Raw genomic sequence first — 16,064 nt, 5'->3', positions numbered from 1 at the left:
CGATACATCGTGTACCCTAGAGATATTATCCTAATATGCTGGGAAAAGTGCTGGTTACTTAAGAAAATTTTGCGATTGTTTCCTCCTTTCTTAAGAAAAAACGCAAGCAATATGGATAATTTCATAGAAAAAAACTCAATTAAAGTCAAGAAAGAAAATTGGTACTTCATTTACAAACCTTTTAATAAGTTAATTACAGATATAAAAGCTATAGCTTTACCAATTTTAGAATAAACATTGACTCTACTTTCACCTGAAAATATTATCAAAGATATTCAGTCGACATTATTTGATTTTATATGGAAAGGTAAAATTGATGAAGTAAAAGAAATGTTATGTATCACGATAACAATGAAGGTGCATTAGGCGTCCCTCATGTTTTATCCCTTTGTCAAACTTTGAAGTTCTCCTGGATAAAAACAAAACAAAACAAAAACAAAACAACTTTTGTCCCATCTATTGTCCCCTTAGGAAACATTAGTTTTGGATAACATAGAACTATTTGAAAGGGATAACATTTTCAGAAGGACTAAAGAAGGATTAGAATTTAATTTTTTGGCCCTTTCTGGAATAAATCAATTTGTTCTCTTTTTTTTGTGCATGGTCCTGTTTTGTAAAAGATAAACCACCCGAAACCTCACAACAAATTGTTTCCCTACCGATTTGGTAAATTATACTATTAGATCAGATAGAAACCTATTTTCTACGGATATGGGTTTTTTCTTTATTAACGATCTTGTAGTAAATAATTGTTTTATATCTTTTGAAACGTTCACAGAAAAATATGATATTGTGGCAATTATAGAGAACTACAGCCTCAAAAATGCTCTACCAAAAGACTGGAAACGGATCCTGGGAGGGCAAAATAATATACCATCCTCATGGTGACCAATCTACATTAATATAACTATTACACCATTGGTCCCCACCGTCCTCACGGTGGTCAATCTACATTGATATAATTATTTAAATCGTCCCAACGGTGGTTAATCTACATTGATATAACTATTTAAATCGTCCCAACGGTGGTCAATCTACATTGATATAACTATTTAAATCGTCCTCACGGTGGTCAATCTACATTGATATAATTATTTAAATCGTCCTCACGGTGGTCAATCTACATTGATATAACTATTTAAATCGTCCCAACGGTGGTCATTATACATTGATATAATTATTTAAATCGTCCTCACGGTGGTCATTATACATTAATATAACTATTTAAATCGTCCTCACGGTGGTCAATCTACATTGATATAACTATTTAAATCGTCCCAACGGTGGTCAATCTACATTGATATAATTATTTAAATCGTCCTCACGGTGGTCAATCTACATTAATATAACTATTTAAATCGTCCCAACGGTGGTCATTATACATTAATATAACTATTTAAATCGTCCCAACGGTGGTCAATCTACATTGATATAACTATTTAAATCGTCCTCACGATGGTCAATCTACATTGATATAATTATTTAAATCGTCCTCACGGTGGTCAATCTACATTGATATAACTATTTAAATCGTCCCAACGGTGGTCAATCTACATTGATATAATTATTTAAATCGTCCCAACGGTGGTCATTATACATTAATATAACTATTTAAATCGTCCCAACGGTGGTCATTATACATTAATATAACTATTTAAATCGTCCCAACGGTGGTCATTATACATTAATATAACTATTTAAATCGTCCCAACGGTGGTCAATCTACATTGATATAATTATTTAAATCGTCCCAACGGTGGTCAATCTACATCGATATAACTATTTAAATCGTCCCCACGGTGGTCAATCTACATTAATATAACTATTTACATCATTGGTCCCCACCGTCCTCACGGTGGTCAATCTACATTGATATAATTATTTAAACCGTCCTCACGGTGGTCAATCTACATTGATATAACTATTTAAATCGTCCTCACGATGGTCAATCTACATTGATATAACTATTTAAATCGTCCTCACGGTGGTCATTATACATTAATATAATTATTCACATCTTCCTCGTAGTGACCAGTCTTCATTTACACAGCTATTTGCACCATTGGTCCCCACCATCCATAGACACGTTTGTTGGTAACTAAACATGTTACTCTATTGGTAACTAGACACGTTACTCTGTTGGTAACTAGACAGGTTATTCTGTTGGTAACTAGACAGGCTAATCTGTTGGTAACTAGACACGTAACTCTGTTGGTAACTAGACATGTTACTCTATTGGTAACTAGACACGTTAATCTATGTTACTAGACACGTTACTCCATTGGTAACTAGACATGTTACTTTATTGGTAACTAGACACGTTACTCTATTGGTAACTAGACACGTTACTCTATTGGTAACTAGACACGTTACTCTATTGGTAACTAGACACGTTACTCTATTGGTAACTAGACACGTTACTTTGTTGGTAACTAGACATGTTACTCTGTTGGTGACTAGACACGTTACTCTGTTGGTAACTAGACACGTTACTCTGTAACTAGACACGTTATTCTATTGGTAACTAGACACGTAACCCTGTTGGTAACTAGACACGTTACTCTATTGGTAACTAGACACGTAACTCTGTTGGTAACTAGACACGTTACTCTGTTGATAACTAGACACGTTACTCTGTAACTAGACACGTTACTCTGTTTGTAACTACACACGTTACTCTGTTGATAACTAGACACGTTATTCTATTGGTAACTAGACACGTTACTCTGTAACTAGACACGTTATTCTATTGGTAACTAGACACGTAACTCTGTTGGTAACTAGACACGTTACTCTGTTGATAACTAGACACGTTACTCTGTTGGTAACTAGACACGTTTCTCTGTTGATAACTAGACTCGTTACTCTGTTGGTAACTAGACTCGTTACTCTGTTGGTTACTAGACACGTTATTCTATTGGTAACTAGACACGTTACTCTATTGGTAACTAGACACGTTACTCTATTGGTAACTAGACACGTAACTCTGTTGGTAACTAGACACATTACTCTGTTGGTGACTAGACACATTACTCTATTGGTAACTAGACACGTTACTCTGTTGGTAACTAGACACGTTACTCTGTTGGTAACTAGACACGTTACTCTGTTGGTAACTAGACACGTTACTTTGTTGGTAACTAGACACGTTACTCTGTTGATAACTAGACACGTTACTCTGTTGGTAACTAGACACGTTACTCTGTTGGTAACTAGACACGTTATTCTGTTGGTAACTAGACACCTTACTCTATTGGTTACTAGACACGTTACTCTGTTGATAACTAGACACGTTACTCTGTTTGTAACTAGACACGTTACTCTGTTTGTAACTAGACACGTTACTCTATTGGTAACCAGACACATTACTCTGTTTGTAACTAGACACGTTACTCTGTTGGTAACTAGACACGTAACTCTGTTGGTAACTAGACACGTTACTCTGTTGATAACTAGACACGTTACTCTATTGGTAACTAGACACGTTACTCTGTTGGTAACTAGACACATTACTCTATTGGTTACTAGACACGTTACTCTGTTGATAACTAGACACGTTACTCTGTTTGTAACTAGACACGTTACTCTATTGGTAACCAGACACATTACTCTGTTTGTAACTAGACACGTTACTCTGTTGGTAACTAGACACATTACTCTGTTGGTAACTAGACATGTTACTGTTGGTAACTAGACACGTTACTCTATTGGTAACTAGACACGTTACTCTATTGGTAACTAGACACGTTACTCTATTGGTAACTAGACACGTTACTCTGTAATTACACACATTACTTTGTTGGTAACTAGACACGTTACTCTGTTGATAACTAGACACGTTACTCTGTAACTAGACACGTTATTCTATTGGTAACCAGACACGTTACTCTGTAACTAGACACGTTACTCTGTTGGTAACTAGACACGTTACTCTGTTGGTAACTAGACACGTTACTCTGTTGGTAACTAGACATGTTACTCTGTTGGTAACTAGACACGTAACTCTGTTGGTAACTAGACACGTTACTCTGTAACTAGACACGTTACTCTGTAACTAGACACGTTATTCTATTGGTAACTAGACACGTAACTCTGTTGGTAACTAGACACGTTACTCTGTAATTACACACATTACTTTGTTTGTAACTAGACACGTTACTCTATTGGTAACTAGACACGTAACTCTGTTGGTAACTAGACACGTAACTCTGTTGGTAACTAGACACGTTATTCTATTGGTAGACACGTTACTCTATTGGTAACTAGACACGTTACTCTGTTGGTAACTAGACACGTAACTCTGTTGGTAACTAGACACGTAACTCTGTTGGTAACTAGACACGTTACTCTGTTGGTAACTAGACACGTTACTCTGTTGGTAACTAGACACGTTATTCTATTGGTAACTAGACACGTTACTCTATTGGTAACAGACACGTTACTCTGTTGGTAACTACACACATTACTTTGTTGGTAACTAGACACGTTACTCTGTTGGTAACTAGACACGTAACTCTGTTGGTAACTAGACACGTTACTCTGTTGGTAACTAGACACGTTACTCTGTTGATAACTAGACACGTTACTCTGTTGGTAACTAGATACGTTACTCTGTTGGTAACTAGACACGTTACTCTATTGGTAACTAGACACGTTACTCTGTTGGTAACTAGACACATTACTCTATTGGTAACTAGACACGTTACTCTATTGGTAACTAGACACGTTACTCTGTTGGTAACTACACACATTACTTTGTTGGTAACTAGACACGTTACTCTGTTGGTAACTAGACACGTTACTCTGTAACTAGACACGTTATTCTATTGGTAACTAGACACGTAACTCTGTTGGTAACTAGACACGTTACTCTATTGGTAACTAGACACGTAACTCTGTTGGTAACTAGACACGTTACTCTGTTGATAACTAGACACGTTACTCTGTAACTAGACACGTTATTCTATTGGTAACCAGACACGTTACTCTGTAACTAGACACGTTATTCTATTGGTAACTAGACACGTTACTCTGTTGGTAACTAGACACGTTATTCTATTGGTAACTAGACACGTAACTCTGTTGGTAACTAGACACGTTACTCTGTAACTAGACACGTTACTCTATTGGTAACTAGACACGTAACTCTGTTGGTAACTAGACACGTTACTCTGTTGATAACTAGACACGTTACTCTGTAACTAGACACGTTATTCTATTGGTAACTAGACACGTAACTCTGTTGGTAACTAGACACGTTACTCTATTGGTAACTAGACACGTTACTCTGTAACTAGACGTTATTCTATTGGTAACTAGACACGTAACTCTGTTGGTAACTAGACACGTTATTCTATTGGTAACTAGACACGTTACTCTGTAACTAGACACGTTATTCTATTGGTAACTAGACACGTAACTCTGTTGGTAACTAGACACGTTACTCTATTGGTAACTAGACACGTAACTCTTTTGGTAACTAGACACGTTTCTCTGTTGATAACTAGACACGTTACTCTGTTTGTAACTAGACACGTTACTCTGTTTGTAACTAGACACGTTACTCTATGGGTAACTAGACACGTTACTCTGTTGGTAACTAGACAGGTTACTCTGTTGGTAACTAGACACGTTACTCTGTTGGTTACTAGACACGTTATTCTATTGGTAACTAGACACGTTACTCTGTTGGTAACTAGACTCGTTACTCTGTTGGTAACTAGACACGTTACTCTGTTGGTAACTAGACAGGTTATTCTATTGGTAGACACGTTACTCTATTGGTAACTAGACGATGATAATTTTATAAAATTCCTGGGTGAAGACATATAGAACAGACTGAAATCAAAGCCATTTTTTGTTTCAATTTGTTTTTATTAAAATAGTTTCACATTCCTCTTTAACACAGACATTCATTGTTCTATCACACATTTACATTCAATATTAATTAAAAGTGCTAAGGTGCAACTCAGATCATAAAACATTTGTATCTAATCAAAAAATGTTTCGTTATTTTTTTTTTTTTTTATAACCTTATTTTTCAACAATTGCAAAACAAGTTTTACCGAGGGGTCTTGATATAGAAGGAAACTGGAGAACCCGGAAAAAACCCATATGGTCGGTCGGGCAGGTGACCCCATACCATTTCACACCTGATTGGGGAATCAGACCCTGCATGCCTAGATGTGTTGCCACCCCGCCATCCAAAATTTTGGTGAACAATATATCTAAAGTTACATCACACAGAAATATTGTGCTGAAGAGAATTACAAAGAGTTGATAAATATACAAATGTACATTTCTTCTGTCAGAAATTCTTTCCTGTATCCAAGCTGGATATATAAAAATAAGCATTGAGCTAGCTTATTTAGTTAGTAGTATCTAAACTATCCATATTAGTATTAACAGACTGAGTTCACCGATATATGATTCATCACTTTGATCCGTCCAATCCAAGTGACATCTAGCAATTGTAAATCCAGATTTGTATGAGAATGTGATAGGATTAGTATGCATACTAGATAAAATAGGTAACCACATTGTAAATATGTTGAGCATTTTTTTGTTATATTTCAGAGTACAATGCGCTTGCAAATATTAATAATCTGTATATATCAAATTTATGTGGACTAATTATGTATATACACATACTAATAACAAGTTGAAGGTGATAAAATACAATTGGCAGTATCTCATTGTTTTGTTAAATAAATATAAGTACCTTTACATGTAACTTCCACTATTATGTGTCCAAAATATACACAACTCTAATATATAAGGTGAGAATTCTCCTCAACCTGTCTATGACTTGCCTTCTGTACGTCCTCAATATCATAGAACAAAAGTAAAACTGATACATTTTCTCCATGGTATGCGACATTAAATTTGTGTCAAAATTCATAACAATCAGCCACATACATTACTGCTTTTTATTGAGCCACTTAACTCACCGTGACAAGTTATTTTATCTTGGTTAATGATTAAAGAAAATGACATATCTTCATTTTTTAGTCATTGCTATAACTCTTCATAAATTAGGACATTATTTTACATCAAGAACAAAAGTTCTGCACAAAACACAAATAATTGTATATTTGAAACTCTCTAGATTCTAGGACAATTGCTTCAGCAAATATCAAAGCAATATTATTGTTTAGACTATATTTACAGATGTTGCTGTACACCCAGACAGTTATGTGTACCAACACAGTAACTCTATTTAGGGGAGGGGTGGAGGCGTTTATCAATCTGGCCGAATCCACAGCTAAATACAAGTCAATTCACTGGATTTCTGATAGTGACATCCGACACAACATCAGACATTGGTAGGACGTTTGAATATCAATTATTCAGGGTAAAAAAGCAGTAACCATATACATATACAGTACATACATCAAATCACCGATCTGTTTATTTGTGTTTCACTGAAGTAGTTTTACAACAGATTGATACACTGTTTTGTTCAACTTTGCATACACCATTGTTTGATAAAACATGAATGGTGTAAGAATATGGAATGTACCTAGCAGATAACAGTAGAAAACACGAGGCAATCACACTATTACAAGTACATACATATAAAACATTCACAACATAGACGATACTAAAATCAAATGGACTCCATTTTCAAGGCATGATAAAAAGAGTGGAAACCACTCCCTGAATCTGAGTATTGTCTTAAATACATTTTACACCATATTTATTTGGCCCTTGCCCAGAAACAGACTGTCATTTAATACAGTTCAGTATAATGCTAACAAGTATTAATGTCCTCACCATCATATATTACAGTTCAGTATAATACTAGTAAGTGTTATTCCTGTGTCCTGTATTAAGCCCACCCCAACATTGTGTCAAAGTTTATGTTTTGGTTCCCTGAGCATTACGGGATAAATATGGTGAATCAAATAATAGGTTAGAAGGATGGAGTACCTTCCTGGTTTCTGGAGAATCGGTCTATGCTCAATATTTTTGTCTCATAATCAATAATAATTTGAAAAGGTCAGACAGCTCTATTTCTCACTCTATTGAAAGCCATCAAGAACGACTTCCTGGACAGTGGGATCATGGCATATATGCACGGACACAGTAAAGTAGTTTCGCATTAATTAATAACACAGACTTTCTTGTTCTACTACATGTTAACATTAAATGATAATTAAACCTATTGAGGTGCAATGTAGATCTCAAACCCAAATTTTCCATTTTGCTGAACAGTAAATCAAAGGCTATACCAAAGCACTATACTGAGGCAATTTCACAGTTCTATAGTTAATCTGTTAAACATAATCACTGAGCTAGGCTAGTTATTAGTTTATGGATGATATCTGAACCATAGAAATTAGTGTTAACAGATTTAGTTCATTTATATACGATCTGTACAATTAGACAGCTAGCAAATATAAACTCCTGCATGCCATTAGTACAAAACTTGGTTGAGAACAAGAATCAAGTAGCTAGCTAATAATTCCCAATTATAAATATGGAATAATTGTATGCAACACTAAATAAACACACACAATTTTATCATTAACAACTCTCACTAACACTTATCCAGGTTTATAACTGGCAAGAGCCGTGGTCAGGAAGAACAATCATATGCAACATTAACTGGTCAAACACTTTTAAACACTAAAATTGGGTAATGTGACAAATAAAAATATGATTATTGGTTATGGTTACCGAGTCAAATTTAACATAAAGGCAGTGGAAAGTCGCTATGTATATAGTTGAATTTATCAAAATAAGTTATTGCTTAGATCACAAATGTCTTAACATGGCCGGCCACATATTAAAAAGATATTATGATAAGGCAGTGAACATTAACATGTTAACGGTTTTATGTTACAAACGCAAATATATATCAAAAGAAACTGCGTAAATACTGACCCCTTGAAGTGGTCGAGTGAACAAGTTAAAATCTAAAATACATGGAGAAATAAAATCAGTATCGAACAGGGCAGTAGAGTTAAGCTGTAAATTAAAAGAATATACTTAAGATTATAAATACTGATCAAGATAAGTGTTCTTAACTAAATATGTCATTATGTTTGGATAAATGAGATTCGTTTTACGGTTTACAAAGTCAAATTCATCACCCACATTGTATATGAAGTTTATCATAAAAGGTATATAACTAATACATGTACTACCATCTACTCCTAGTCTTAATATCTAATATTAAAACAAGATTTGATAAAAGATGTGTATCATCTATACCAGCTATATATCTAATTACCAAAATTTAATTACTGTGCATCAACTGCTATATGTAAACTTATTAGAACCATACCTCATTGTACCTATTCCAACTATAATTATATCAAAACTAATATTAATTCCATGTAGAATATCCTTTCATTACTGTAACACCTAAAATTTTTCCTTAAAATCAACTAATACACTCAGTTATTTTGGTATTAGAACACATTTAACTAGGCACTAAAACAGTTGAGTCATGGTTACTTCCCTTTACAACATATCCGCACACCTACATACATTTTGTATTTCATATATAAATCTGAACACTCTACAGAAGGGCAAACTCGAGACACTAAGAAAATTAAATACCCTGGATTTGTCCAATACATTTGATATAGAAGCCGTAAAATATAGGGTTAAATTCCCATCACCTCAAATTTTAGTGCAAACATGCACAATTTCTATTGATGAAATCTATGTTTAAACAATGATTAGAGTCTGTGCCTACATGTAATGAAATAAACACCGAAATGTACAGGAAAAAGGCATATCATATACAAATACCGTATTTCTTTGCAGTAATTAATGATATTTTGGGTCGAATTAAGAATTTTCAGGACTTAATACTCGAAGAACTTTAGTTTATCTTGAGAGTAAAACTGCCATATTAATGTAAAGATTATAACTTTCACTACTTGGAAAAAATACATCTTTTCCATACATCTTTTCCAGTAAGTTTAATTTTGACGACCTAATCTTTATTCAAACGAAGGAATGCCCCATTAAATGCATTCTGTTAAAAGAATACAGGCACTATATATTCAGCACTAGAGGAACCAAGCTTCATACCACCCTGCATAGACAACTGACCAACATGATAAATATAAGATACAGGTATATAATGAGCAGTTTCAAACAGATTCATGTACATCAAGTGCATTGTATAAGATAAATAACATGTGAAATTAATTATCAAAATCATAATTTTAACATAATAACAAGTTTCATTAAATGATTCAAGTGAATTGCTTTGAATTCAAATTACAAATTATGAATGGGAATTATGAACAAGTTTTGATTTGTAGAACTTTTAAACACATTTGATGAAATTGGTCAGTGTTGCATACAAGATCATGGTTTACATTTATATCATTTCAGCTAAATACAATTTATAACTTGTTCTCATTCCAATTTCACTTAAAAGAGATGCGAGTAAGGAAGTCAATTTTTTATCATTTTAATGGTAAAAAAAACCCCAGATAATTATTTATTTATTATTACTCTTTGTCTTTGTTTAACAATAATGAAGGGAGATTTTATTTTCATCTAACAAGAAAAATTATTATGAGACGAGGGACCTTTTTTTTACTTGAAAGCAGATGAGGGAGGGCTGAAGAACCAAGTATTTATTTTTTGGCCTAAGTATTGTAAATAAAATAGAACAGAAAGCTCTTTAGTAATTTTTTTGGGCATAACAAAATTAGCAAGCTTAGCATGGTTATTTTTTTCACACAGTACAGATACTGTGTTCTATTAAAGCAAACAAGAGGAAGTAAACTACCAAACTAACAAAATTCACTGAGTAAAATAAACGATATGACAACAGACAAAGCCAAGCATACCAGTACACTATCATACAAATAATGTTCAACTTGCCATATCCTATAAGTAAGTACCGGAGGTATACATAATATATATATCATACCTATAATACATTATCAGCAGCAGTTTTAGCCAGGTGGTCATGGTAACCAGGTTAATTTTATGCACAGCAATTTCAGGTCAGGGAAAAATGCTGCCAATATTTTATTAAGATTTATTTAACAAATAAAATGAACTATTTTATGAGTAAACAAAAAAATATTTCTACAAAGATCTAACAAAATATACCTAAAATATAATGATTTTTTCCTTACATAAATATCACAAAAATTAAAATTCAACATATGAAAACATAACAAATCCTACAATTGCTTTTAAAACAAATGTATCTGTCATCTGATGTTAAAGCTGCATGGGCAGTGTTTGTTAATAGTATAATATACCTATATATGTGCATGTCTTGAACTAATTCAATAAAGCGGAACTGCACTGGGTGAAATACGAATCCCAAAACCTATTGTGATATTTGTCCAATCCAAATATATTACATGTGTTGTAAAAAAATTATATATATATATATATATAACCCAAAGGTCAAAATCATTTCAAATGTCAATGTGTACTCACATATGAAACATATGTATGTAGGCATGTCAGAACCAACAACAACAATTAAGTGTGGACGTGTAGAAAATTATGCAATAGTTTGAACCACATTGAATTTGACACACATTCAAAAAAATGAATTTTTACAAAGTTACAATACATAAAAAGTAATTTTCTATATGTATGAGTTTAAACTGAACTTAAAACACGTGAAAGTGATAACATTTTACAAAGCTACAATATATAACAGTAATTTTCATGTTAAGAGTTTGAACAAAATTAAAACACATGAAAATCATAACATTTTACAAAGTTTCGAAACATTACTAATTATTATCCAGTTTATACTGAATCAAAACGCATGAGCATTACATTTGCTTCCCCGAGATATTACAATGATCCTAATGAACAATTAGTTGATGACTGAAATGAAGGGGATTGGAAGTCAGATACACTTAATTAACTTTGGTCTGCAAATCATTTCCTTAAAATTTAGGAACATCATCTATCATATCTAATTAAGATACATAATTTTCTAATACAGTTGTAGAAAAAAACAAATCTATCAAGTTTGTATCTTGAAATTAATCAATGGTTGCAAATTGTAGAAATTATTGACATGTACTGTACCAGCAGAGTTGGTACTAAATCACAGACATTACATTATACAAGTGCTTGTGTGTCAATATTCTGACACAACCACACTTCAGTTCCATATCAACAGAACAAAGTAATGGAAAGATCCAATCCAACTGGTAATTGACCTGTTTGACAACTCCTCTGTTCCAGGTCACTAGAGTGGTTAGAGTATTAGATTTTTATTATCTATATCCTGTATACAATGCCAGAGTGACTTCTGTCTCCTGTCTGTAGTATTTGATCAGTATAGCTGTAGTCCGTGTTGTACATCGGTCTCCAGTCTGTAGTATATGATCAGTATAGCTGTAGTCTGTGTTGTACATCGGTCTCCTGTCTGTAGTATATGATCAGTATAGCTGTAGTCTGTGTTGTACATCAGTCTCCTGTCTGTAGTATTTGATCAGTATAGCTGTAGTCCGTGTTGTACATTGGTCTCCTGTCTGTAGTATTTGATCAGTATAGCTGTAGTCCGTGTTGTACATCGGTCTCCTGTCTGTAGTATTTGATCAGTATAGCTGCAGTCCGTGTTGTACATCGGTCTCCTGTCTGTAGTATTTGATCAGTATAGCTGTAGTCCGTGTTGTACATCGGTCTCCAGTCTGTAGTATTTGATCAGTATAGCTGTAGTCCGTGTTGTACATCGGTCTCCAGTCTGTAGTATTTGATCAGTATAGCTGTAGTCCGTGTTGTACATCGGTCTCCAGTCTGTAGTATTTGATCAGTATAGCTGTAGTCCGTGTTGTACATCGGTCTCCAGTCTGTAGTATTTGATCAGTATAGCTGTAGTCCGTGTTGTACATCGGTCTCCAGTCTGTAGTATTTGATCAGTATAGCTGTAGTCTGTGTTGTACATCGGTCTCCTGTCTGTAGTATTTGATCAGTATAGCTGTAGTCTGTTGTACATCGGTCTCCTGTCTGTAGTATTTGATCAGTATAGCTGTAGTCCGTGTTGTACATCGGTCTCCAGTCTGTAGTATTTGATCAGTATAGCTGTAGTCTGTGTTGTACATCGGTCTCCAGTCTGTAGTATTTGATCAGTATAGCTGTAGTCCGTGTTGTACATCGGTCTCCAGTCTGTAGTATTTGATCAGTATAGCTGTAGTCCGTGTTGTACATCGGTCTCCAGTCTGTAGTATTTGATCAGTATAGCTGTAGTCTGTGTTGTACATCGGTCTCCAGTCTGTAGTATTTGATCAGTATAGCTGTAGTCCGTGTTGTACATCGGTCTCCAGTCTGTAGTATTTGATCAGTATAGCTGTAGTCTGTGTTGTACATCGGTCTCCAGTCTGTAGTATATGATCAGTATAGCTGTAGTCCGTGTTGTACATCGGTCTCCAGTCTGTAGTATATGATCAGTATAGCTGTAGTCTGTGTTGTACATCGGTCTCCAGTCTGTAGTATTTGATCAGTATAGCTGTAGTCTGTGTTGTACATCGGTCTCCAGTCTGTAGTATTTGATCAGTATAGCTGTAGTCTGTGTTGTACATCGGTCTCCAGTCTGTAGTATTTGATCAGTATAGCTGTAGTCTGTTGTACATCGGTCTCCAGTCTGTAGTATTTGATCAGTATAGCTGTAGTCCGTGTTGTACATCGGTCTCCAGTCTGTAGTATTTGATCAGTATAGCTGTAGTCTGTTGTACATCGGTCTCCAGTCTGTAGTATTTGATCAGTCTAGCTGTAGTCTGTTGTACATCGGTCTCCAGTCTGTAGTATTTGATCAGTCTAGCTGTAGTCTGTTGTACATCGGTCTCCAGTCTGTAGTATTTGATCAGTCTAGCTGTAGTCCGTGTTGTACATCGGTCTCCAGTCTGTAGTATTTGATCAGTCTAGCTGTAGTCTGTTGTGCATCGGTCTCCAGTCTGTAGTATTTGATCAGTATAGCTGTAGTCTGTGTTGTACATCGGTCTCCAGTCTGTAGTATTTGATCAGTATAGCTGTAGTCTGTGTTGTACATCAGTCTCCTGTCTGTAGTATTTGATCAGTATAGCTGTAGTTCGTGTTGTACATCGGTCTCCAGTCTGTAGTATTTGATCAGTATAGCTGTAGTCTGTGTTGTACATCGGTCTCCTGTCTGCAGTATTTGATCAGTATAGCTGTAGTCCTTGTTGTACAGAGTCATCACATGGCCAAGCTAGATCTTTAGTCTTCCTTCAGCTCTTCCCTCACACACAAAAATAGCTTTTGTGTGAATTTGGTGAATTTTTCTGAAATAAATAGTTAAACCTTGTAATAGATTGACCAATATGATACAATTAGTACATATTTACTATGAGCTGCTGTCCTAACCACCATAAATATACATAATAAATATCTTAATGTTTCTAAGAAAAGAACATGAAAATATACATGTTTTTATATACAATACTTATGGATAGTACGTAAACCAGGGATCTTGTCCGAGATATTATGGTCCTTTGTAATGTTGTGAAGTTTGATCTAAAATTCCTCAAGGGAAGAATCTACTAAAAAGTTGACAATCTTTGTTGTTAGGTCTGATGCCAAGTGTTATCTCATTGTATGGCACTATTACAGAGGTCCGGGTCAGAAAGTGTCAAATGTTGTAGATTCAAGGTCAAAAGACTTGGAAATCAAAATGAATACTCCTTCCAATATAACAGAATCAATATCACAAAGACATGTATCAGAAAAATAAACGATTTTAAGCTAAGATATTTCTCCATCTTTCCTTTTTTTTCATGTGGCTCTCGTAACAGAAAAGAAGTTCTCAGAAGGATCTCTGGTATGTCTTAAATCTTCATCAACTAATCTGTTCTATTACTTGAAGACAATAAAATGAAATACATCAGCGGAATGCACTGTACTTACCCGTCAAAACTTTGAAGGCTTCTGGCTTCTTTTCCCACATGACTCCTAAGATGTACACTGGAATTCCTGTAGCAACCATTAACAGACCCATAAAACACTCCATGGGACTCGCCGTCAGGGGCATGATAAACAAAAACAGGCAGATCACCATGAAGAAACAGGGGAAGAATATGTGTACCTAAAAAGAAAAAATTATGAATCAAAAATTAGATTATAATATATATTTACCATTTAAAATAGTCAATAAATATTTGCTATCCTCAGTCCCCCACCCTGGGGCTTTGTGAGCCAGATATATCCATGTAGTAGTTGGTGACTAGCTCTATGAACAAGCATTCTGTGAGTATTGCTAAACCAATACATGTCCCCTACCGGTGCCCCCAAGTTAAACCTTTAGCCAAATTCGAGTAAAAAAGTTTAGCCAAAACTGAAACATGATCATTTTATGAAAATAAGTTCACTCCAAACAATGTGTAAATTCAACTTTATTGGGTTGAATAAACAATGTTTCCTGACCCTAAAAGATATTCAGGTATTAAGTCTACTGTATACAGAGTAAAAGAATCTAAAGTGAATTATTCTAATTTAAATTGAAATGTGTAATAACAGCCTTAGATTGAAATATAAACATGATTCTGCATAGCACAGCATAGTAGTACACTGATTTTATTCCAAAAGAATCTCATATCAGTGAAGCATTCAATACAGAGAAAAAAGTTAAGTTCATAATATGCCAAAATTTTCAAAAAATGAAAATAATTTTTTCAGTTTTAACTGTACAAAAGTAATGCCACACACCCAAAGAACTTCTATGCAAAGAATCAGCATCCTAATACCATTATTAAGTGAATGGTGTGCCATTATAAAACTTTAACCAAAACTTTAACCAAAACTTTAACCGGACGGACGGACAGACAGACGGACGTAGGCAAAACCTATAGTCCCCCCGGTTTCACCGGTAGGAGACTAATAACATACAGTAGGCCCATCACATGTCATCCAGAGCAAATAGAATATTTCTTCATCTTTACCTTTTTATCCTTAATTGTGAAATCTGATAAAAATCCATTAAGAACTTTCTGAGAAATAGCACTATAACAAACTTTCAAAGTAGAAATTTTAAATGGCCCCCTGTCGGCCAATTTGTTTTCGTACCAGTCTCCAAATCAATCATGCATAACTGAGGACCA

General features: G+C 34.6%; 1 protein-coding gene across 1 annotated transcript in view; it reads right to left on the bottom strand.

Moving 5' to 3' along the window:
* Window positions 1-13,937: 13,937 nt before the first annotated feature.
* Window positions 13,938-16,064, bottom strand: part of LOC117337643 (Y+L amino acid transporter 2-like) — a 29,289-nt gene continuing 27,162 nt past the window's right edge. The window contains exons 9-10 of the mRNA XM_033898728.1: window positions 14,875-15,052; window positions 13,938-14,252 (exon numbers count right to left, since the gene is read on the bottom strand). Of these exons, the coding sequence (XP_033754619.1) occupies window positions 14,188-14,252; window positions 14,875-15,052 (243 nt within the window). The 3' untranslated portion in view covers window positions 13,938-14,187. The remainder of the gene's footprint in view (window positions 14,253-14,874; window positions 15,053-16,064) is intronic.

Source organism: Pecten maximus, chromosome 11 (assembly GCF_902652985.1).
Source record: "Pecten maximus chromosome 11, xPecMax1.1, whole genome shotgun sequence".
In the NCBI taxonomy this organism is placed as follows: Eukaryota; Metazoa; Mollusca; class Bivalvia; order Pectinida; family Pectinidae; genus Pecten; species Pecten maximus.
This window is presented reverse-complemented; position numbering and strand designations above follow the sequence as displayed.